The sequence below is a fragment of the Vipera berus genome, assembly GCF_964194415.1.
Source record: "Vipera berus genome assembly, chromosome: 3".
Lineage (NCBI taxonomy): Eukaryota > Metazoa > Chordata > Lepidosauria > Squamata > Viperidae > Vipera > Vipera berus.
In genome coordinates, this window is record NC_138204.1 from 212,138,537 (window position 1) to 212,162,467 (window position 23,931).

At 44.6% G+C, this 23,931-nt stretch overlaps 1 protein-coding gene across 1 annotated transcript in view; it reads right to left on the reverse strand.

The window, feature by feature from the left end:
* Positions 1–1,528: 1,528 nt before the first annotated feature.
* Positions 1,529–23,931, reverse strand: part of AGO2 (argonaute RISC catalytic component 2) — a gene marked incomplete at its 3' end in the record, with an annotated part of 49,453 nt that continues 27,050 nt past the window's right edge. The window contains exons 8-18 of the mRNA XM_081325633.1: positions 23,333–23,480; positions 21,422–21,541; positions 19,331–19,453; positions 16,829–16,962; positions 15,690–15,874; positions 12,809–12,968; positions 9,864–9,954; positions 6,947–7,141; positions 3,891–4,025; positions 3,595–3,696; positions 1,529–1,732 (exon numbers count right to left, since the gene is read on the reverse strand). Coding sequence (XP_081181759.1) covers positions 1,529–1,732; positions 3,595–3,696; positions 3,891–4,025; positions 6,947–7,141; positions 9,864–9,954; positions 12,809–12,968; positions 15,690–15,874; positions 16,829–16,962; positions 19,331–19,453; positions 21,422–21,541; positions 23,333–23,480 — 1,597 coding nt within the window. The remainder of the gene's footprint in view (positions 1,733–3,594; positions 3,697–3,890; positions 4,026–6,946; positions 7,142–9,863; positions 9,955–12,808; positions 12,969–15,689; positions 15,875–16,828; positions 16,963–19,330; positions 19,454–21,421; positions 21,542–23,332; positions 23,481–23,931) is intronic.

Consider the following 23,931-nt stretch of genomic DNA (forward strand, 5'->3'; position numbering starts at 1 on the left):
AGGGAGGGAGGGAGGGTGGAAGGAAGGAAGGAAGGAAGGAAAGAAGGAAGGAAGGAAGGAAGGAAGGAAGGAAGGAAGGAAGGAAGGAAGGAAGGAAGGAAGGAAGGAAGGAAGGAAGGAAAGAAAAAAAAACACATATTTAAAACCAAGACTGAAACGCATCTCCCTGTGTTCAAAACTATGGGATCAGAGCCCGTTTACGCCTTCAGCATTTTAGGGTCTTGTTAATATTATACAATTTGATGCAGATTTATTTGGCACAACCATAAATTGGTCTCCCTCTTTCTCAGCAAAGGCTGTCGCCTTTTTACTAGTTTACAGGTTGTAAAATAATAAAGTGAGCCCCAAATTTCTCTTGCTAAGTGAAACATTTGTTAGGTGAATTTTGCCCATTTTACGACGTTTCCTGTCACAGTTGTTAAGTGAAGCACTGCAGTTCTTAAGTTAGGAACACGACCGTTAGGTTTAATCTGGGTTCACTAAGAATATCACAAAAGGGGATCGCGTGACCCTGGGACACTGCAACCGTCATAAATACGAGCCAGTTGCCAAACCTCTGAATTTTGATCACGTCACCACAGAGATGCTGCAATGGTCGTTAAGTGTGGGGAAAAAAGCCGTAAGTTAGGCCAGGAGTAGGCAACCTTGGCTCTTATTATGACTCGTGGACTTCAACTCCCAGAATTCCTGAGCCAGCCACGCTGAGGGGAAAGGGAGAGGTTTCCAAGGTGAGCCATGCTGGCTCAGGAATTCTGGGAGTTGAAGTCCACCAGTCATAAAAGAGCCGAGGTTGCCTACCCGAGTTAGGTGAACGTTGCCCCATTTTGCGACCTTTCCTGCCACAGTTGCTAAGCGAACCACTGCAGTTGTTAAGTTAGTCACCCGGTTGTTAAGGGAACCAGGCTTCCCCGCTGACTCGGTTTGTCAGGTGGTCACAAAAGGGGATCACGTGACTCCTGGATAGGACAACCATCATAAATTCATGCAGATGCCAAGCATCCCAATTTTGATCGCGTGACCACGGGAATGCCGCAACAGTCGTTAAGTGTGGAAACCGCTCATCAGTCACTTTTTTTTCAGTGCTGTTGAAATTTCAAAGGCTCGCTAAAAGAATGGCCGCTAAGTCGAGGACCCCCTGCATTCATTTGACCAAATTATGCCTGTATCCAGTGGTGGGATTCAGCCGGTTCGCACCACTTCGGCAGAACCAGTAGCTAATTTTTTGTTGCCCAGGCACAGAATGGACTTCTGGAAGTGGATCCATGCAGAGAACCGGTTGTTCACACATTTGAATCCCACCACTGTATCTATCTATCTATCTATCTATCTATCTATCTATCTATCTATCCATCCATCTATCCAGTGGTGGGATTCAGCCGGTTCGCACCACTTCAGCAGAACCAGTAGCTAATTTTTTTGTTGCCCAGGCACAGAATGGACTTCCGGAAGTGGCATCCATGCAGAGAACCGGTTGTTCACATATTTGAATCCCACCCCTGCCCATATCCATCCACCCTTGCTATCTTATTCACCTGTCGTGCTCTTTATCCACCAAGTGGTACCTGGCTCTGAAGGCTACCAGGTGTGCATAGTAGGCTGGCGCAGGGATTGAAACAGATCTAGTACAACGCACATAGGTGTGACACAGCTGGTAGGTGAGGATCTGGAGCTCATCCGAAGAGAAGCGATTGTCATCCCAGAGAACGTGGTAATGAGACGGTCGGCTTGTGCCCTGGAAATGGACCCCAAACTCAGTTAAGGAAAGGTCTCCATCTGTTCTTCCCCCCCCCCCCACCAGTCAACCTTCTTTCGGCAAGACTTCCAAACATTGCCCAGAAGCGTTTCTCTTTTGAAGGACAAAGTAACCGACGAGAACGCTAAACGTGGTTTCTGGTCTACGGCTCTTAAAGAAGGTCACGGGAAAACCAAAGGATCCAGACTATCAGTAGCCTTGTGTGGCGCAGGTGAAATCAAGCACAGATGCAGGGCAACTGTATTGGGAGAATCCCAGTGTGACTTTTCTGCCCAGGTTGTTGCTGACACCAGAGGTAAGAGATGCATGGGGCAGCACCGACAATGGAAGGTGGAGGACAAATTCATAGAATAGGACAGGTAGCAATTGTAAAGAAAATTGAAATTGAAATGTATACTTTGGTATAAATTTATATAAATGGATTTTTTTCTAGTTTGCTCTAGTGGTTAAGCCACCAGGCTAGAAACTAGAGTTTAGTCCAGGGGTCTGCAACCTTGACAACTTTTAAGACTTGCGGACCTCAGCTCCCAGAATTCCTCAGCCAGCCATGCTGGCTGAGGAATTCTGGGAGCTGAAGTCCGCAAGTCTTAAAGTTGTCAAAGTTGCAGACCCCTGGTCTAGTCCCACCTTAAGCATAAAAGCCTGCTGGGTGATTTTGGGCCAGTCAGCAGTAGACGGTGAGGTCTAGTCCCTTAGGCATCAAAACCAGCTCAGTGTCTTTATATCAGCCATCAGGAGTTGGTAAGTTCTAGTCCAGCCTTAGCCATGAAAGCCAGCTGGATATCTTTATGCCAGCAGGAGACAATGAGTTCTATTCCCACCTTGGGTATGAAAGCTGATTGGGTGACTTTGGGTCAACCACCAGGAGACGGTGAGTTCTAGTCTGCTTTAGGCATGAAAGCCGGCCAGGTGACTTTGAACCAATCACCGCCTCTCAGCCCAACCTACCTCATAGGATTGTTGTGGGGAATCTAAGAGGATGAAGGCGTATTAGCTGTATTCGCTGCTTAATTTATAACAATAAACTGTCAGACAGACAGACAGAAAAAGGGGGGGAGAAAAAGAGAGAGAGAGAGATGTAGACAGACAGACACTAATTCAGAACTGCAAACTGACTTCAGAGCAATGTCAGAATGTCTCTGTGTGTGTATAGATGGATAGATAGATAGATAGATAGAGAGAGAGAGAGAGAGAGAGAGAGAGAGAGAGAGAGAGAGATAAACAGATAGATAGACAGACAGACAGACAGACAGACAGACAGACATAGGTAGATAGACAGACAGACAGACAGATACCGATAAGATACAGATAGATAGATAGATAGATAGATAGATAGATAGATAGATAGATAGATAGATAGATAGATAGATAGATACTGATATAGGTAGATAGATAGATAGATAGATAGATAGATAGATAGATAGATAGATAGAGAGATAGAGAGATAGAGAGATAGAGATAGATAGATACCGATAGATACCGATAGATAGATACTGTAGATAGATAGATAGATAGATAGATAGATAGATAGATAGATAGATGGATAGATAGATAGATAGATAGATCAAAGTATTTGCAATGTAAAACTTTCTACTTCCTTCTTAAATTTTTTTATCAGGAATTCCTGAAAACGTGTCGAGTGGAGAGGAAATTCTGTCCAAGGGAACCCTTTCTCAACTTTCACGTTGCAGAAGGGACAGAAAATAAGTGTCACGACACTAAAAACTAGAAACGTAGACACTCTCAACCACATGCACACTGAGCTGAGAAGGATCCGACCCAGAGCAGATGACACCCGACGTGTGTGTGGGTGTGGGTGCGCGCGTGCATCCGGAAGATACCTGAATACCAGCATGACTACACAGATAGAAGTCAAACTCCGACGGGTGGGTGATTTTTGTGTCCACAGTGGTACCTGCTGGAATGTTTCCACTTTTCCCAACCTGTGGATATAAAACCAAAGGATGCAAGAATTAACATTCTGGCGCTAACAAAAAAAAAAGAATTAAGTCAAAAAGTAGTTCAATTTGCAGGTTTTGAGGTCGCAGTAATAGATCATGTTGACAACAGGAGAGTTCTTATTTCATCGCTTGCCAACTTCTCTCCAAGTGTGTGTGTGTGTGTGTGTAATACCTACTCTTTCATTTTTGTCGGTGCAAAACAGCCTGGTGTGATGCCTCTTCTGCACCACAATGAACGTAATCCCTGGCTGGTAATCTTTTTCTAGCTTAATGCATGCTTCCCGGATAGCCAGCAATTCATGATGAAGAACCTGCAGCGGGAGAGTGAAAGAAGAGACAGCTTGAAATGTGTTGCCAATAAGAAAGATTCCTTTCATCCTGTTTATTTATGTGTATCTTCCTTCAGGTATTTTTCCTGCAGCAAAACAGCTGATCCGAAGCCCACAAAAACACCAGGACCAGCCCCACATTCTTGACTTAATGAAGCTAAAGTGGCTAGATCTAGGCAAGAAAAAACACTGCAACAATAAAAAAAAGTGTACGCGCCCAGGCATGCTACTCTGTTGGGCAAACACAATCCCTTATCACAACCCTGCAGTCGGTCATTGTTGAGACTTGGTTTAGACAACCCTGAATGAGACAATTTCGAGGGAGGTTCTGGGTCAGAACCAAACCAGAATTCCTCCTGCATTTACAAGGAGAAAACTTCTTTTTTTTTAAAGAGTTACGGATAGTCCCCGAATTAGGATCCCAGTTGAGCCCAAGATTTCTGTCGCTAAGCAAGACATTGGTTAAGTGAATTTTGCCCCATTTCACGACTTTTCTCGCCACGGTTGTTAAGCTGAATCACTGCCGTTATTAAGTTACTAACAAGGTAGTAAAGTGGCTTCCCCGTGTGACTTTGCTTGTCAGAAGGTCGCAAAAGGGGACCACGTAACGCACAAACACACACACACACACACGGGACATGCTGTCATAAACATGAGTCGGTTGCCAAGCCTCTGAATTTTTGATCACGTGAACGTGGGGGCGCTGCGACGGTCGTAAGTCTGAAAAATGGCCATCAGTCCCTTTTCCTCGGTGCTGTTGTTAACTCTGAACGGTCCCTAAAGGAATTGTCATAAGGTGAGGACTACCTGCATTTGCCACTGTTGCAAACTATCTGTATTGTTAGGTTTTATTACTATGTACATTTGATGGAGCTACACCTGGCAGGTCAAGCAAATTCTTATACCCCAAAATATTCCTCGCCTTCAAATTCAACATTTAACCCAGAATTCTCTACCTTGGCAAACTCTTAAGACCTCTGGACTTCACTTCCTAGAATAATAATAATAATAATAATAATAATAATAATAATAATAATAATAATAATAATAATAATAATAATAATAATAATAAATAATAATAATAAATAATAATAATGATGATGATGATGATAACAACAACAACAATAACAACAATAACGATGACGATGATGATGATAATAAAGTTGGAAGGGACCTTGGAGGTCATCTAGTCCAACCCTCTGCTCAGGCAGGAAACCCTATACCATTTCAGGCAAATGGCTGTCCAGTCTCTTCTTAAAAGCTTCCAGTGTTGGAGCATTCACAGCTTCTGGAGGCAGGTTGTTCCACTGGTTAGTTGTTCTCACTGTCAGGAAATTTCTCCTTAGTTCTAGGTTGTTTCTCTCCTTGATGAGTTTCCATCCGTTCCTTTGTTTTTTCCCCCTTTTCCATCCTGGTATTTGGCATCAAAAGACGGATGTTCTTGGACACTGCTGCACAGTAGAGCTTTGTTTGGGGTTTTTGTCTCATTCAACTTCCCCCCCCATCTCTCTAGAAAAAAGCAATTGCAACTCCAGTGCAGGGGGTCTGGGATATGAGGAACAAACAATTTCATACTGGCATTGAAATCAAAGTGTGGGCCATCGCTTCTGGAGGCAGGTTGTTCCACTGATTCATTGTTCAAACTGTCAGGGAATTTCTCCTTAGTTCTAGGTTGCTTCTCTCCTTGATTAGTTTCCATCTGTTGCTTCTTGTGCTGCCTTCAGGTGCTTTGGAGAAAAAGCTTGACTCCCTCTTCTTTGGGGCAGCCCCTGAGATACTGGAAGACTGCTATCATGTCCCCCCTCATTCTTCTCTTCATTAAACTAGACATAAGCAATTCCAGCAACCGTTCCCTATATGTTTTAGCCTCCAGTCCCCTGATCATCTTTGTTGCCCTTCTCTGTTAGATAGCGCTCAGTGTTCGAGTCTGTCCAGATCCTCCTGTATCTTAAGCCTATATTCTGGAGTATTGGCTATTCCTACCAGCTTGGTGTTGTCTGCAGATCTGATGAGTTCCCCATCTATCCCCTCATCCAAATAATTGATGAAGATGTTGAAGAGCACTAGGCCCAGAACAGAGCCCTGGGGCACACTGACTACACCACGCAATAATGATGTTATTTAGCCTGGTAATGAAATGTAGGTTAGGCAAATGTGGGAGCTGAAGTCCATACATCTTAAAATGGTCAAGGTTGAGAAACTTTGGTTTAGCTCTAAGTTATTATAAGTCCCTCCAATCCTCTCATTTAGTCTCCAGTTATCCTCACGGCATCAGAAGACAGAAATGGTCAAAAATGCTCAAAATTCAGGAGCGACCTAGCAAGTCTCCACCCTTTTGCAAAAACCCCATGCAAAGTAGGGGGCGGGGCTCCTATCCCGAGCAAGTACAGGAAGACACGACAAGTCCTGGACTTACAACTTGTTCATTTAGTGTCCCGTTTGCAATTACACTGAAAAAAGGGGCAGCGGCATCCTCCTGGCCCCATGATCAAAATCCGGACGCTTGGCAACGGACTCGTGTTTATGACGGTTGCACTGTCCAGGGGCCCTCCGACAAACAAAGTCAACAAGGCAGGCAGACTTCACTTAACAGCCGTGCGACTAACTTCACAACTGCAGTGATTCGCTTAACAACCGTGGCGAGAATGGCCGTAAAAGGGAGCAAAAGCCACTGAACCACTATCTCACTGAGCAACAGTGATATCGCTGGTAAGTCGATATATATATTTATATATATATATATATATATAAATAAAAAAATAAAAAAAACATGCTGGGTCCCAATTCTTGGAATTAAGGCACCCGACCATTGAAGAAGTCACTAACGTTCATCTAAATTTCCCTTCTCAACGTAAAGCCACACACACAGGACGCAAGAAGAGGAAAAGCAGATCGGAAAAAACCTGTTGAAACTGCCCCTCGGAAACACCGTCTCGATAGAAAATAATCCGCGTCGGCTTGAATCGAGTCGATTTGTAAAACTGGATCAGCAGCTCCCGAACCATGGCAGCCAAGTCTTGAATGATTTCTTGGCGGTGCTGCTGGACCCTCACAGTGGCACAGTAGCGATTCGGATGGGCATCCATGCTGCCTACAACCTGTGGAGGGAAGCCAGGGTGTCTCTCGTGAATAGGGGGAAAAGAAGGGAGAAAAAAAAAAGCAAGCGGCAGACCATGGAATTTAGCACACAGCAACTTTTAAGGAACGTCCCCCATCCGGCACCACCTGTGTGGCTGAAATAAAGCCTGTAGCAGTTCAACAGGTGAATGTCTATAGCCGTGGTGGCGAACCTATGGTACAGGTGCCACAGGTGGCACGCCGAGCCCTCTCTGTGGGCATGCGTGCCGTAGCCCCAGTCCTAGGCCTTCAGATGGGCTTTATAAAACCTTTTCACTTTAGGCCTCCGCTGCCGTGTGCAAAAAAAAAAAGGCTCAATCAATCAATCAACTTCCCATCGTCCTGTGCGCTCCCATAGGGAGGGCCTCCTTAGGGTGCCGCCAGTCAGGGAATGCCGGCGGGTGATCCCCAGAGGGAGGGCATTCTCTGTGGACACGCCTGCCCTTTGGAATGATTTACCTGTGGAACTCCGGACTGCCCCCGACCTGCACTCGTTTCGCCGGGACCTGAAAACCTGGCTTTTCGATCTATCTGGCCTGGACTGAGGGGGTTTTTAGTTTCAAGTTTTTTAACATTGACTCAGCCTTCTATCCTTCCGAGGTAGGTAAAATGAGGACCCAGATTGTTGGGGGCAATTAAGCTGACTTTGTAATAATGCCGCTTGGGGGGGATGTGTGAAAGCCCTAATAAGCAGGCATATACATAGAATGAAGGCTATTGCTAAGCTTGTAAGCCGCCCTGAGTCTTCGGAGAAGGGCGGGATATAAATGGAATTAAAATAAATAAATAAAATAAATAAACATTGTTTTATTGTTGGGCAATTATTAATTTAATTCTTTTTAATTCTATTTTTATCTTAATTTTACATTGTCTTTTCAATATTGCCCTGTAAACTGCCCTGAGTCCTTCGGGAATAGGGCGGTATAGAAAACTAATTAAATAAAATAAATAAAATAAATAAAAATCAATTTCAACTTCTCACAGGGGGAAAAAAAAAAGTTCTCGCAAAGTTGGAATTGATTGAACTTTTTACTCCCACCCAGTCTGCCGTTACCACTGCAGCCACGCCCACCCAATTGGCCATACCCACCCAAAGGGCCACGCCCACCCGGCCCCCAATGATACATAAGTGGGTCTTGGGTTGCAGTTTGGGCACTCGGTCTCAAAACGGTTTGCCGTCACTGGCCTATAGGGAGATTGTCAGTCATCCAGGTCATGGTTATCCCAAAGGTGCTTTTTCACGAGGCAACTGGACTTTCTTTTGTTTATCTTTGAAGGCATTTCGCTTCCCGTCCCAAGACGCTTCTTCGGCTCTGACTGAAGAAGCCCCGCCATCCAGTCAGAGCTGAAGAAGCTCCTTGGATGAGAAGCGAAACGTCTTCAAAGAGAAAAATAAAAGAACTTCCGGTTGCCTCGTGAAAAAAAGCATCTTTGGGTTCAACAGGCTTATCAATACAGGAATTCCCAGCCAGCCTGTTGTTTGGGAATTTGGGAAATGGCCATTCTATTACGCCTGGAGTTCGTCACATTTTTGGGGGTGGGTGGGTGGGTGGGTGAATAGGGGCAACCTATTCTCCAAAGCACCAGACGGCAAGACAAGAAAGAATGGCAACTAACCAAAGACAGAAACAACCTAGAACTAAGGAGAAATTTCCTGACAGTTAGAACAATTAACCAGTGGAAGGATTTGCCTCCGGAAGTTGTGGGTGCTCCATCACTGGAGGCTTTTAAGAAGGGACTGACAACCATTTGTCTAAAATGGTATGGGGACTCCTGCTTGAGCAGGGGGCTGGACTAGATAATAATAATAATAATAATAATAATAATAATAATAATAATAATAATAATAATAATAGTTTTATTTATATACCGCCCTTCTCCCGAAGGACTCAGGGCGGTGAACAGGGCAGATATATAAAAAATACAAAAATACAAAAGTTAAAAGAAAATGAAACATATGCCCAACTAAAAACAATAAATACATATATTAAAAATGACAATAAAAACCCAACCCATCCCCCATCAGGCCAGGCCGGCTTGTTCAAATAAGAGTGTCTTCAGATCGCGACTAGATGACCTCCAACGTCTAGTCCAGCCCCCCTGCTCGGTTATTCTGTTCTTTTTATAACACTGGGACAGGAGGACACAAGACACGAGCCACAAAGCCATCAAGGATGAGGTGATCGCAGACACAGAGAGAAGAAAGAAAAAATGATCCATAAAACCACATTTTCCAAAAGCACACCCACTAAATAAAGCCAATGAAGCAGAACTGCCACAAAAGCAGGACGACTATTCTAAAGAAAGACAGAGTTGGTTTTTTTTAAGGCAATACCAAGAGAAGACTCCTTCAGAAACACTTGGGGCAAGGGGTAGAGGGGGGGGAGAAACGAAAGATGCTTCGGTAGGAAAAAAAATAACATCAGATAAAATGCAAATATAGTAATGAAAATACAGGCGAAATTAAACATTGCTGCAGTACATCTATCAGTATTCAGCTAAGGGTGTGGTTGTCTTTTGTTCTTTTGTCAGGCACGTGTTTTAACGTTCCAGCAATTTTTTGTTTTGCTTTTGTATAATTTTTTTGTGTTCTTTTCCTTTTTGGAGTTTGCATTTTAATTTTTTGGAATAAAAATTAAAAGTCGAAAAAAAAAGAAAAAAGAAAAAAAGAGAACGGTGGCGATAAATGTCTATTTTACTCACAGCAGCAATAGATGGCTTTTTCCCGTCTCCAGCTGGCGGATGAGTGACATCTGCACCCAGGAAGATGACAGGCTGCTGAAATACTGGAGGCCTAATTAAGAGAGAGCATAAAAAAGTATTTGCACAACACAATCTAGGAGGCAAGCTTACCTTTGTGGGTTCTCCAGGACACTAAAGAGCACCCGTTATACAACTGTGTTCTGCCAGCACGTTTCCATCTGAGGACAGGCCAAGAGCCTTGGGCACCATCTCTACCAGCACCACATTTTGACCTAATGAATTTTGCCCCACTTTATGACTTTTCTTGCCACATTTGTTAAACAGTCCTAAGTCACTTTTTTTCAGTATAGCCGTAACTTCAAACAGTCACTAAATGACTATATAGTCAAGGACTATACTTGTAATATCTTTTTATACCTCTATTATACCCATGTTTCCCCAAAAATAAAATCGGCTCTTTTTTTTTTGCCTCCAAGAGACACAAGGTCTTATTTTCGGGGTAGGCCTTACCTCACCTCTGGCACCGGCAGCCCCACCCAGCCGGTCCACTTCTTCTGGGGCCAAAGTTCTGCAGCTGCATTCAGGCCTGCATTTTGCAGTCAGACCTTTTTAGAAGGCCTAAGCAGCCGAGTACCGAGGTCTTGCAGAACCGAGCTACAGATTGAATCCATAGCTCTGTACTCGGCTGCAGAGGCCTTCCGGAAAGCCCTGTGACTGAGAAATGCAGGCCTGGCTGCAGAAGAGGCCTCTGAAGAAGCAGGCCTGGCTGGCAGTTGAGTGGGTGTGGGGCAGCTCCACGCCCCCTGCCCCAGCTTGGTTTTTAGATGTGTGCCTCGCCACAAAACTTGTCTTATTTTTGGGATAAGGCTTATATTAGGCCCACCCAAAAAAAAAATCAAGCTAGGGTTACTTTCGGGGAAACACGGGGTATAGTCAAGGACTATATTTGTAATACCTTTTTATACCTTTATTATAAGTCTCCTCTTTTAAGATGAAAAGAGTCAAACGATATAGGTTTTCGTTATTTTGCAGAGACGTAGCTTCAGCCCTGTTGAAGATCTGTGCATGGAATTTTTTGTAACTCTGGACGGGTCTCCAGTCAAGCCCCGTTACAAGCTGTTTTGGCACTAACGCTGCCAGAGGCTGCTACCAAAGAGACATAATCTGTGAGATGAACTCACGAGGACGATGGATCGTTAAGGTGCTTCCAAGTAAAAGCATCACGCAGAGATGCAATCATATTAGCTTTATTCAATGATAGATCAAAGAGAAAGAAATACTTGGCATGAAAGCATTCATGCCTGCATGTGAGAGAGAAATAAAATAAAAGCAAGCTAGCATTACATAACTAAAACAGAAGAAGAACTAGAAGCTAGGAGTAGAATCTTAAGAGGCTAGAACTAGAAGTAGAACAAAGAGCAGCCCCTCGTGCAGAGGTATTTATGGGGGGTCTTGGTCCCTCCCTGACCATAAAACACTCTGCCAATGGGGTCTGTGACCCTTGGCTCATCAGTGGAAGCAAAGAAGCCTCTTTGACTCCATCTGATGACCCTTTTGGGAAACTGCCATGGCTGGCACAAAACATCTAACATAATCAGCAGACCTGCTGGAAAAACCTACAGTGACTCATAGAAGAGTTAGGCACACAACCCAGTTAGTTCTCCTGGGCCTTCTGGCGATAGTATTTCAAAGACAAAGGGACAATCAAATCGGGCTTTATGGTGGGGAAATCTGTGCTACCGTGTGGAGGGCGACCACTGGTGCCGAGCGAGTTTAAAATACGATGCGTGGAAACCAGAGATTCTCCTGGGCTCAGAACTAAATGATGGAAGAAAAGCATTGGGAGCCAAGAGCGGGAGGTTGTTGTTGTTTTTTATCTTCAGCTTTAAGTGTTCTTTTGAGGAAAGCAAAACCTACAAGTCATTCACGCTCCGTCGTATGGATGGAGAGAGATGCTGGTGCATTAGAGAATGATAGCCAGCAATGAGGAATGCTGGGAACTGTAACTGAACATCTGGGATGTCTAAAGTTCCCCCATCCATTTCCTACTTATTGCTAAACAAAACAAGGGCAGTGATATGTGACTACTTTTCAAACTGGCCCAGAAGCTCCAAGCAGCTGGCCAGTTGTTTGGACACACACACACACACACACACACACACAAATCAAAGCATGTTTATTTGTTTCTTGCCTTTATTAGTTTGATAAATAACTCAAAAGGTGGCTAATATGCCTAATATTCCTTTCTCCACCTATTCTTTGCATCGGCTGCAGTGGCTGATCTTCACATTTAAAATGTTGTTGCCATGAAAATCCAGGTTACTTAATTTCTAAGTATTTCTACAGTTACATGATGTAGTTGTTCCTAACTGACAAGTCAAATTATGGTGTCAATAAACCATGGTTAAATTATAAAGTAGCACAGTGTGAGGGCCAGTAGCAGACTTTTCTCTCCCTCTTCCCTTATTCAAATTGTTATATCAACCCAACATGTAATAGTTTAAGTCTTATTCTTTTTTCAGAGTCAACAGCCCAGCCATGAATGAAATTTATAATTATTTTTTATTTTGGCTTCCTCTCCTTCAGCCACAAAACTAGTCACAACTGGAGGGTTGCCTGGTGCAATATAAACAAGAGGCCTTCACAACTTCCAGCTTGATCCCTCAAAATGCAATTTAAAAGTTTGAGATTCTGCCTTGTTATAAGGCATTAATTAAGATCTAACCACAAAACCAAAACAGTTTTTTTTAAAAAATGCTGTAGGATAAAATTACTCCACGTTGAAGAGAACTGTTTTCTTGGAATTTTTTTTTTTAAATGCACATTATTTGCAAATTGGGTAACTAGACAAATTATTCAGCCAACAAAATGAACGAACAAGATGCTTTCTTTCTTCCACAGCACAGGGCTTAGTGGATACTTATTCATACCCTGAAAACCCTTACCTTCCTTGTGGCAATAAAATGTTATTAACTCCTCCTAGCTTGACATTGATCTTCAAGCACAGATTGGAAAGTGTCTGGGGGGTCGTCCTTTGCACATTTTTCATCTGCACGCACTGCGTGGCCATTCCCAACACGGTATCACCCACACGCTTCACTTCGGCTGCAGAGTCAGAGAAACGAGAAGAGATTCTGTTCAACAGATCATGCTGATGCTCTGATGGCTACTCTGACTGCTTAACCCCACCAAGCATCATGGTTCTGACTAATGAAACACTTCAAAGAACCTTCAGGCATTGTTTACCCTAAAAAGTCCCCTCCCTTCAGTACCTAATATTGGCACAATTCCCTCCTCCAATTAGCAGTCATAAATCACGTTCTCCAATCAAATTTGAAGGGCAAAGCTTCCCTTCCACACCAGGGGGTGCACTGCCTGTGGGTAGAGGCAAGCCTGTTATTTGCAGATCAGCGACCAGGGGTGCGCTGTCTGTGGGTAGAGGCAAGCCTGTTATTTGCAGATCAGCCATCAGGGGTGTGCTGTTCTGCGTGGGTGTAATGTGCCATTTCTTATCTTATTAAAAACAACATTCTCCCTCCTCCCCCCAGCTTCATCTAATTCTAATAGCAAAACAATTTAAAGGAAAAGGCTGCCTCTTATATTGTCAAAGCAAAAACATCCAATGTTTGCAGCGTTGACACCTAGCACCAACTGTAATCTCTTCTCTCTATTGCAGCATCTTCTCATAATGCCCCTCTGAGATAAAGTAGGGGACTATTAAGGAGAAGGCCACGGACCATATAACACCTATAGAAGAAAATATTTGTAGCTCAGGATTGAAATGAGGGGTCATTGGTAATCTCTGAGCACAGTTGTTTTCTTGCAGAACGTTTCATTACCAAACTAGGCAACATCATCAATGCTAGCAAGGGGGTAGAGCTTCTTCTTTTTATTTACTAATGGCTTGCACTGTCAAGTGTTGGTAGAAGTGGACTGGGTTGTTGTTTACTGTTAGCTTGTCTGTCTTGAGTTGGTAGTTACTTGACTGGGGTATTTTTTGCCAAGTCCACCCTGACCAAAACCTTTTTCAGCAACAAGACATGTCCTTAATTAGCCGCTCACTCAGGGTTAGTTGTCTGAGATGGGAAGCTATGTTTTTTTAAAAAATATACTCTCAATGTAAAAAATAATAATTATCTCCCTTTGGTTGAGAATTCTAAAGCAGCTTTAAGAACTGGGGTCTTGTCATCTTAGAAATCTTTTAATTAGTACTTTTGTTTATGGAACTTGATCTATTTCCTCTTCTGATGTGAATTTACTGAAGCACAGTGTGGCTGTTAATACAATAAGTGCATTTCTTTAACTTCAAAAAAACCCAACTCTTTATCTGTTGTCGATGGGAGGCAGGTATGTTCGAAACGAAAGGTAACATTTAAGCTTCCACCACTAAGAATTTATGATACGACGGCTGCTAGATCTAGACATACACCATCATGCCACCCTTTCAATCGTTCCTCCATTATTTATTATTTATTTATTAATGGGATTTATATCCCGCCCTATCTCCCGAGGGACTCAGGGCGGCTAACAACAACAGAACTTAAAGGTCTCTGTACAGTAAATTAAAAATAAAAATTTGAAATAAATTAAAATAAATTCAAGAATAGAGTTAGAGTTGTAAACATAATTAAAATCCCTGTCAGTCTAGGTCAGCCAGGTGGAAAAGGAGTGTTTTGAGGCCGCGGCGAAAGGACTGGAGATCTTGGGCCATACGAAGCTCAGGGGGGAGCTGGTTCCACAGGGCTGGCGCTCCCACAGAGAAGGCTCTTCCCCTGGGGGTCGCAAGCTGACATTGTCTAGCCGACGGTACCCTGAGGAGGCCTTCTCTGTGTGAGCGTACTGGGCGATGGGAATTCGTTCCCGGTAGCAGATGGTCCTGCAAGTATCCCGGGCCTAAGCCATGTAGGGCTTTAAAGGTAAGAACCAGCACCTTAAATCTCACCCAGAGGGCAACCGGTAGCCAATGCAGCTCACGTAGGAGGGGTGTAATATGGGAGTATCGGGGTGCTCCCATCACTACCCGTGCAGCTGCACTCTGCACCAGTTGAAGCCTCTGGGTGGTCTTCAAGGGCAGCCCCATGTAGAGAGCATTACAGTAGTCTATACGGGAGGTAACGAGTGCGTGGGTGACTGTACGTAGGGCATCTCGGTCCAGAAAAGGGCGCAACTGGTGTACCAGGCGAATCTGGGCAAATTATCCAACCATCGTCTTCTAACATCGATAGAATTCTGGCATTTTCACATGCAGCCTTCTTTTTCTGAAGGAAAGGCTGTTCAGCAAGATATGCTGCAATGCTGCATGTATAAAGCTTTCTTCTTGTGACATTTTAGAAGAGAACGCCAAGGTAAGCTATCAAGCTTGCATTGCGCTATAGCTGACGAGCGTCCCAGATCAGGCACTTCCAGCGTTAAGGTAGAAAATAACTCATAACCCAAATAAGAGAGGGAGCAAAAAAGAGAGAACCCACTCAAGAAAGTGCCTTGAGGATCAGAGTGAACATTTACAACAGTGTTTCTCAACCTTGACTACAGGAAGATGCGTGGACGTCAATTCCCAGAATTGAAATGGCTGGGGAATTCTGGGACTTGAAGTCCATGCATCTTCCAGCCTTCAAAGTTGAGAAATTTACAGCAGGGGGGTCTTCAAACTTGGCCCTTTTATGACTTGTGGACTTCAACTCCCAGAATTCCTCAGCCAGGCACATGTGCCTGGCTGAGGAATTCTGGGAGTTGGAAGTCCACAAGTCATAAAAGGACCAAGTTTGAAGACCCCTGATGTACAGTAACGCAAAACGTGACCGAGGCGTATTTGTCGCTTAGACTGACCATAAACAGGTGTTTTCCCAGGTAAAATGACAACCACAAGCTGCAAGCCAGCATAGGTGTTCTTCAGGTGACGGAACATGGGTTCCACACTGTCTGCTCCTTGGGCATATTTACAGAAGCAAGGTTGGCCCTGGATGGGCATTCCTGCATCTCTGGATATCTTCCTCAGTTGTTCGGTGAAGGTTCTGGAACATTCAAAAGTACCAACACCACATTTTAAAAGCAGGAACCAAAAGTTGTACATAGCCGTGTTACAGAGGTGACATTCTACGCTCCGCAGTTGTGGATTCCCAGCTCTGGAATCCAATTCTGCCAATTCTTTTAGGCGAGAACAAAACCAGCGCCATCCGCAGCGGATCTATGAGACTACCGCTTTAATCCGTTCCTTCCAAAACAACATTAGGCCAGGAAGCTTGGAACAGCCCCTTCACTGCCTACTTAAGACTTGATGAGGAAAAATGATTTATTCAAGACCATGGAGAAAACTCACAGAACGAAAATATAGCGCATTAAAAGTAAACCTATAAAACCATCCGTAAAATTCTAATGACACACACACACACGTGACATAATTCACCCAGGGTATAATCACTACTCCCAACCTAAGCCTGCAGGAACTGCAATTAGTAATTAGTAAATTTTACTAATCAATTTGAGAGTCTTTTTTTAAAAAAAAAAAATTCATCTTTTGACGAGAAGTTCCAGTGTCCGGAGTGTGATGGCGCTTGGGGCGCTTGGCAACCAGCCCGTATTTATGTCTCTTCGCAGCGTCCTGTAACCCTATGATTGCAATTTACGTTTTTTTGCCAAAAACTGGTGTTCGCGTCCTATTTCCAGCAAAAAGCACTCTTTGCAAACAGTGGGTTCACTTAAACAACAACTGCGCTCACTTTATGACTGCTGCATTCGTTTCACAACTGCTCCAAAACATGTCCTAAAAAATCAGGTCGGTCCAGGGACGGCCTGCTTAACGACCGATACAATTACAACCTTAACTCCAGTACAAGGGCTACTCGTACAGGAATTGGCAAAAGAAACCGTGATTGCGAAGAGACACAGAGAACAGCTTAGAGAAAAGAGCGGGCGACTTGGGAAACATCGAGAGACGGGAGAAAGATGTCACTCAAGCGCAGACTCACTTAAGATGGACTTCCGTGCACTGACGCTGGGGGGCGAAGCAAGCGATGGCCCACACTTTGATTTCAATGCCAGTATGAAACTGTTTGTTCCTCATATCCCAGACTCCCTGCACTGGAGTCGCAATTGCTTTGTTCTAGAGAGAGAGGGGGGGAAAAGTTGAATGAGACAAAAACACCAAACAAAGCTCTACTGTGCAGCAGTGTCCAAGAACATCCGTCTTTTGATGCCAAACACCAGGATGGAAAAGAGGGGGAAAAAACAAAGGAACAGATGGAAACTAGTCAAGGAGAGAAGCAACCTGGAACTAAGGAGAAACGACAGTGAGAACAATTAACCAGTGGAACAACCTTCCTCCAGAAGCTGTGAATGCTCCAACACTGGAAGTTTTTAAGAAGAGACTGGACAGCCATTTGTCTGAAATGGTGTAGGGTTTCCTGCCTGAGCAGAGGGTTGGACTAGATGACCTCCAAGGTCCCTTCCAACTTATTATTATTATTTATTATTATTATTATTATTATTATTATTATTATTATTATTATTATTATTATTATTATTATCATCATCATCATCATCATCATCATCATCATCATTATTATTATTATTATAATTATTATTATTATTATTATTATTATTATTATTATTATTATTATTATTATTATTATTATTATTATTATTATTATTCTAGGAAGTGAAGTCCAGAGGTCTTAAGAGTTTGCCAAGGTAGAGAATTCTGGGTTAAATGTTGAATTTGAAGGCGAGGAATATTTTGGGTTATAAGAATTTGCTAGTCCTGCCAGGTGTAGCTCCATCAAATGTACATAGTAATAAAACCTAACAATACAGATAATTTTCAACAGTGGCAAATACAGGTAGTTCTCAACTTACGACAATTCCTTTAGCAACCGTTCGAACTTAACAACACTGGAAGTTTTTAAAGAAGAGACTGGACAACCATTTGTCTGAAATAGTATATAGGGTTCCCTGCCTGAGCAGGAGGATGGACTAGATGACCTCCAAGGTCCCTTCCAACTTTATTATTATTATTATTATTATTATTGACACCCAGACGGAGTGTTCAAAGCTCTCCTTGGTCAGACATACAGGTAGTCTTCGAATTACAACCGTCCATCTAGTGACCCTTCAAAGTTGCGATGGCACCTAGGATTGCTTTTCACCCTTGTGACTGCTGTTGCAGCATCCTCCTGGTCACGTGATCGGAAGCTCGGCTCCGGTTCATATTCATGACGGTTGCGGTGTGTCCCGGGGGAGGGGGAGGGGGGGTGACGTGATCCCCTTGACCTTCTCCCAAGCAAAGTCAACGATCGTGTGAGTAACTTAACAACCCGCAGCGATTCGCCTAACAATTATGGCAAGGAAGGCCACGCAATGGGGTAAAACTCACTTAACTATTTCACACAATTTTTGGTTCAGTTGTGGCCGTTAAGTCAAGGGGAGGGCGTTCTCTGTGGGCGCGCCTGCCCTATGGAATCAACTGCCAACGGAACTCCGGACTGCCGCCGACCTTCGTTCATTTCGCCGGGACCTAAAAACCTGGCTCTTTGAGCTATCTGGTCTGGACTGAGGGGTTTAATGCTTTTAAATTGTGATTTTAATTTTTGCGGCTAGACTTAATTTAATTTTTATATTGTGTTGTTTTTAAATTTTGCCTTGTAAACCGCCCTGAGTCCTTTGGGAGTAGGGCGGTATATAAACCGAATTAATAAATAAATAATAAATAAATAATGGACTGCAGACCAAAGAACAAGCCACACCTTAGTGCAGGGGGTAGGCAACCTTGGCTCTTTTATGACTGGTGGACTTCAACTCCCAGAATTCCTGAGCCAAGATGGCTCAGCTTGGAAACCTCTCCCTTTTCCCTCAGCATGGCTGGCCCAGGAATTCTGGGAGTTGAAGTCCACCAGTCATAAAAGAGCCAAGGTTGCCTATCCCTGCAAAAAGGGCACAGTGGAAAGTTAGAACGGGAGGCTTGAGTGCACAACTGCGTCTCTTGATGCCTTCTCCTAAAACCCAACATGTTGCATGTTCATTTCAGTTCTTTAGGTCAGGGATCCCCGACCCCCAGGCGTGGACTAGTACTGGGCCACGGCATGCCAGCAACCGGTCCACACAGACAAGCACAGACCCATCCGTGGGATGCAGGCAGCACACAAAACCACACGCCCTTCGGTCCGTGGAAAAACCTTTCTCCACAGAACCGGTCCCTGGTGTCCAAAAGGTTGAGGACCTCTCTTCTCGGTGCCTTCAGGACATGCCCATGAGACCTGAGACAGACAGGTCCCCCTTATTAAGGCTTCCCCACTTGCAGGCAATTCCTGTCTGCGAGAACTTTATACCGACATTTAACCCCAGAACATCTGCAAGCCACCCAGCTGGACACTGCGTAGCCCATCTGAAATCACAGGAAATGGGTCATTCCAACTCTGACTTTGGGCCCACGACCAACAACTCAGACGAGAACTTGAAGCCCAGATGCCACCTACCCGGCCTCCGTAGAGAATCGAAGGCGGCTGTAACACTCTCCCCGTGACGTCCGTCATTTCATCTTTGACCATGATTCCAAACTCACGAACGAAAGGGTCGGTATTAAAACTTGCACTTCTCATCTAGGAGGGGGAGGAAAAAAATCCTTCATACAAACGTGCATCTCAAACAAACGGATTAGTTGCAACGGGAAATCAATTCTGAACTCCTCCGTTTTTAAGCCTGAAGAGAGTTAGCCTACGCAGCCTGCTTCCAGTTTTGGTCACCACAATATGAAAAAGGTGTTGAGACTTTAGAAAGAGTACGGAGAAGAGCAACAAAGATGATCAGGGGACTGGAGGCTAAAATGCATGAAGAACGGTTGGAAGAACTGGGTTACGTCTAGGCCAGGGGTAGGCAACCTTGGCTCTTTTATGACTGGTGGACTTCAACTCCCAGAATTCCTGAGCCAGCATGGCTCAGCTTGGAAACCTCTCCCTTTCCCCTCAGCATGGCTGGCTCAGGAATTCTGGGAGTTGAAGTCCACGAGTCATTAAGCGGCCTAGGCCTAGGCCAGGCCCTTGGCTCTTTTATGACTCGTGGACTTCAACTCCCAGAATTCCTGAGCCAGCCAGGCTGAGGGGAAAGGGAGGGGTTTCCAAGCTGGCTGAGGAATTCTGGGAATTGAAGTCCACCAGTCATAAAAGAGCCAAGGTTGCCTACCCCTGGTCTAGTCTAATGAAAAGAAGGACGAGGGGGTGACATGATAGCAGTCTTCCAATATCCGAGGGGCTCCTACAAAGACGAGGTGGGGTCAACCTATTTTCCAAAGCAACTGAAGGCAAGACAAGAAGCAAGAGATGAAAACAAACCAAGGAGAGAAGCAACGAAGGGAGAAATTTCCTAACGGTGAGAACAATTCACCGGTGCAGCAGCTGGCCTCCAGAAGTTGTGGGTGCTTCCATGACTGGAGGTCTGTAAGAAGAGATTGGACCAACGTTTTGTCTGAAAGGGTGTAGGGTCTCCTGCCCGAGCAGCTGTTGTGATTCAGGGTCAGCCTGTGGGTTCGGCAGTTGGAGGAGGAGGAAGGGGGTGTTGAAGAGCTTGCTGATGATGGCCTTGAGGCTCCGCAGAGCCCTCAGCCAGGCCCCTCCCACCTGGTCACGATGGAGACCCAGCTGTGTGAGCCTGACAGCGTGGATGAAGATGACCCACAGCTGGCCCTGTTCAAGGACGCCCGACGCAGGAGGCAGTCAATCAGGAGTAAACAGAGGAAGGCAATGGGGCACCTCGGAAGGAGGCAGAGAGAGGCCACGCCCTGAACTGTATAAAAGGGGAATGCGTGGGAGGGCTGGTTTGCTGAAGGCAACCGCTTGAAAAGCTCCTGTTTCATGGTTCGTGTCTTGTTCAGTTTGTTTTTGTATTCATAAATTTGGCAGGCTTAATTCCAGCCTCTTGCCTTCTTGTAAAAGGGGTTGTCCCTGCCTTTTCTGCAGGGCCGATAGCAGGCTGGTACAGAACAGCAGCGGGTTGGACTGGAAGACCTCCAAGGTCCCTTCCAGCTCTGGTTATTCTGTGTCCTATGTTCTGTGCCTGCAACAACAGTCTTGGTTTTTCTCTATTTTTTTCCTCAAAATCTTCAGCCTCCAAGACCGCGACATATTTTTTTTCCCTCTCTTACTCCTGGAGAAATATTGTCTACAAAAAACCTGACTGCTGGGAGTGGAACTGTGGGAAGACATTCCGTGACGTTCCTTCAGACGTGGAACGGACACCTGTGCCCGTAGGTCCCCTTCCTACTGTTCCAATAAGAGAGAGAAGGGAGCCACTGCAGAGAGTACAGACGATGCCCTTGAGGGACAGAGGGAAGCTCCACTACCAAGGCAACGAGCAGAGAAACAAGATTTGAACCCAGGCCAAGAAAGCTGTTTACAAAAACATCTCAACAGTCCCCACCCCTTAATCCTCCTGAGGAGAAAAGAGGGTAGAAAGAAGAGCAGTCAGACTTGCAAAATTCTGCTCTTATAGCTCTCCTGATCAATCAAAGCAGCTTCGGGTCTACACAGCATCCGTTTTCCACGTCTGGTCTACCTCGCAGGGTTGACGCTCACCAATTTGCTGATCTCTTCCTGACGATCTGGGGCCGATCTCGCCGTGGCTCTAATCATAGTAGAGGTTTGATTGTCTGTCAGCTTCTTAATGCATCTCTGTCCTGCAACTATATTGCATACCTGAAACAGCACAGCCAAAAAAGTTACCGTCAAAGTATTTTGGAAAAATAAAAATAAAAATGACAGCATGCTATTTCTTGGGCTGCCCGTATTATAGTCTTTGACCGACGACCGTAATCGAGCCCAGAATTAGTCGTAAGTCGTGATGGTCATTAAGCGAGCCATGATGTGACCAACCTGATTTTACAACATTTTTTTTTACATCAGTCATTAAGCAAGCCCCACAGTCGCGAAGTGAACCCATTCTCTACCATGGCTGTTTTTCATTGGGAACTGGAAATAATGCCAGTTTCCAGCCAAAAAAGAGCTGTGAATTGCAGTCAGATGATCGTGGAATGATATAAACCAGGGGTCTTCAAACCTGGCCCTTTTATGACTCTTGGACTTCAACTCCCAGAATTCTGGGAGTTGAAGTCCACGAGTCATAAAAGAGCCAGGTTTGAAGACCCCTGATATAAACCATCATAAATGCAAGGCAGATGCCAAGCATCTAAAATCCGTGGAGCATGGGAAAGGGGGAGGGGGAGGCAGAAGCATCAGAACTTTGGATCCAGGTCGTAAGAACCTATTTTGGACTCTTGTCGTAACTTGGAACAGTCACTAAGCGAGCAGCCGTAAGTCAAGGGCTATCTGGACTCCCATTTAAAGGACTGATCAGATACTTCCTAGCTTCAGCAGTGCTAGTCGTATGTTAACCGAATTTTCCTCTGAGGCGTCACAAAAGCATTGTTCCCCAGTGTCCAATGCACACCCTTTTTAAAACACACACACACACAGACACACACAAACAGAGACACACACACAAACACACAAGACCAGTAACTGACAGGCACATCTTCTGGTTTTGCTTGAGTGAGAACAGAAAAGGTTTTCGTTAAACAACTTCAGAAACAAAGGGAGTCTTTGCACGGACCGTGTTTTATAAACACTTCTGCGTCTCCGCCCTTCCCCTTTGAGACTATAGTACTTGGAATAAATTTTATCAATGGCTAGATAAGCAAGTTAGAGAGAAAGGAATGTGATACGCAATTTTGAATTTATTTCAGTAAGAATGATATCATACATCGAAAATTTAGTATTGTTTTTGATAATTTATTATACCTATCAGTGTCAGTGTTAGCTTTATTATCCTTATTTATGTACATTTACCCAGACACCATGCTGTTTGCCAAATTTTGAATGTTATTGGGGGAAACCCCAACCCTCACCCCCACCCTTCCTATAAGGTAAAGGTAAAGGTTCCCCCGCACATGCGTGCTAGTCGTTTCCGACTCTAGGGGCCGGTGCTCATCTCCGTTTCAAAGCCGAAGAGCCAGCGCTTGTCCGAGGACGTCTCCGTGGTCATGTGGCCGGCATGACTAGACGCCAAAGGCGCACAGAATGCTGTTACCTTCCCACCGGAGTGGTCCCTATTTTTCTACTTGCATTTTTACGTGCTTTTGAACTGCTAGGTTGGCAGAAGCTGGGACGAGTAACAGGCGCTCACTGTTACACGGCACTCGGGATTCGACCCGCCAAACTGCCGACCTTCTGATCGACGAGCTCAGCGTCCCAACCCACTGAGCCACCGCATCCCTTCCTATACCCTATCCCAAACCCCCATTTCCCTACCCTCCTTTTTAACCCTATAAAAACTAATAAAAAAATTTTCAAAAAAAAAAAAGATGGCAGCCTGGTAGTGTGAAAAAAAAAGCCAAATCATGACGAAAGCCGTGTCTTTGAATCAAAATAAAGAGAAATAGATGAGGGGGGGGGGAGAGGGGAAAAACGCCTCAACGGCGACAAGATTACCTCTAAAGGAAGGTAGGTGTGTTTTTGCTCCTGTCCAACTTGTAAACATGGAAGGTGAGGATAGCGCAATACCAGTTTGTGCCTGTCCTTAAAATATTGAGCTACCGTGCATTCAACAGTCTGGCCACTTTCCTGCTGAAGAGGAAACCTGCAGAAAGGCAAGTTCAAGGGGAGAAAGAGACAATTTAGTATTTCTACAAGTCACAAGTCACGTTATGGACTTTAGAGCACCAGGGACCGGTTTCGTGGAAGACAATCTTTCCAAGGGGAAGGGGGGAGTACACAACCTAGATCGCATCTTCGCTCGCCCAGGGCTCACCTCCAGCTATGCAGCCCAGTTCCTAACGGACCACGGACCGCTACCGGTCCGTGGCCCAGGTGGCTGGGGACCCCTGGTTTAAGAGGTTGTCCGATCCAATGCTAACCAACTGTTTAATGAGGGCACAGTAGTTCCAACTTAGAATCCAGCAAACCTCACACGTTCCTAAATAATTTGTAATCTCCTATTCTGAATATAGACTTTTTTTTTCTAATCTCTTGTTTTGTGATTCAGTGGCCACATTTCATCTAACAGCTAATCTGGAAACCACAACCAGAAT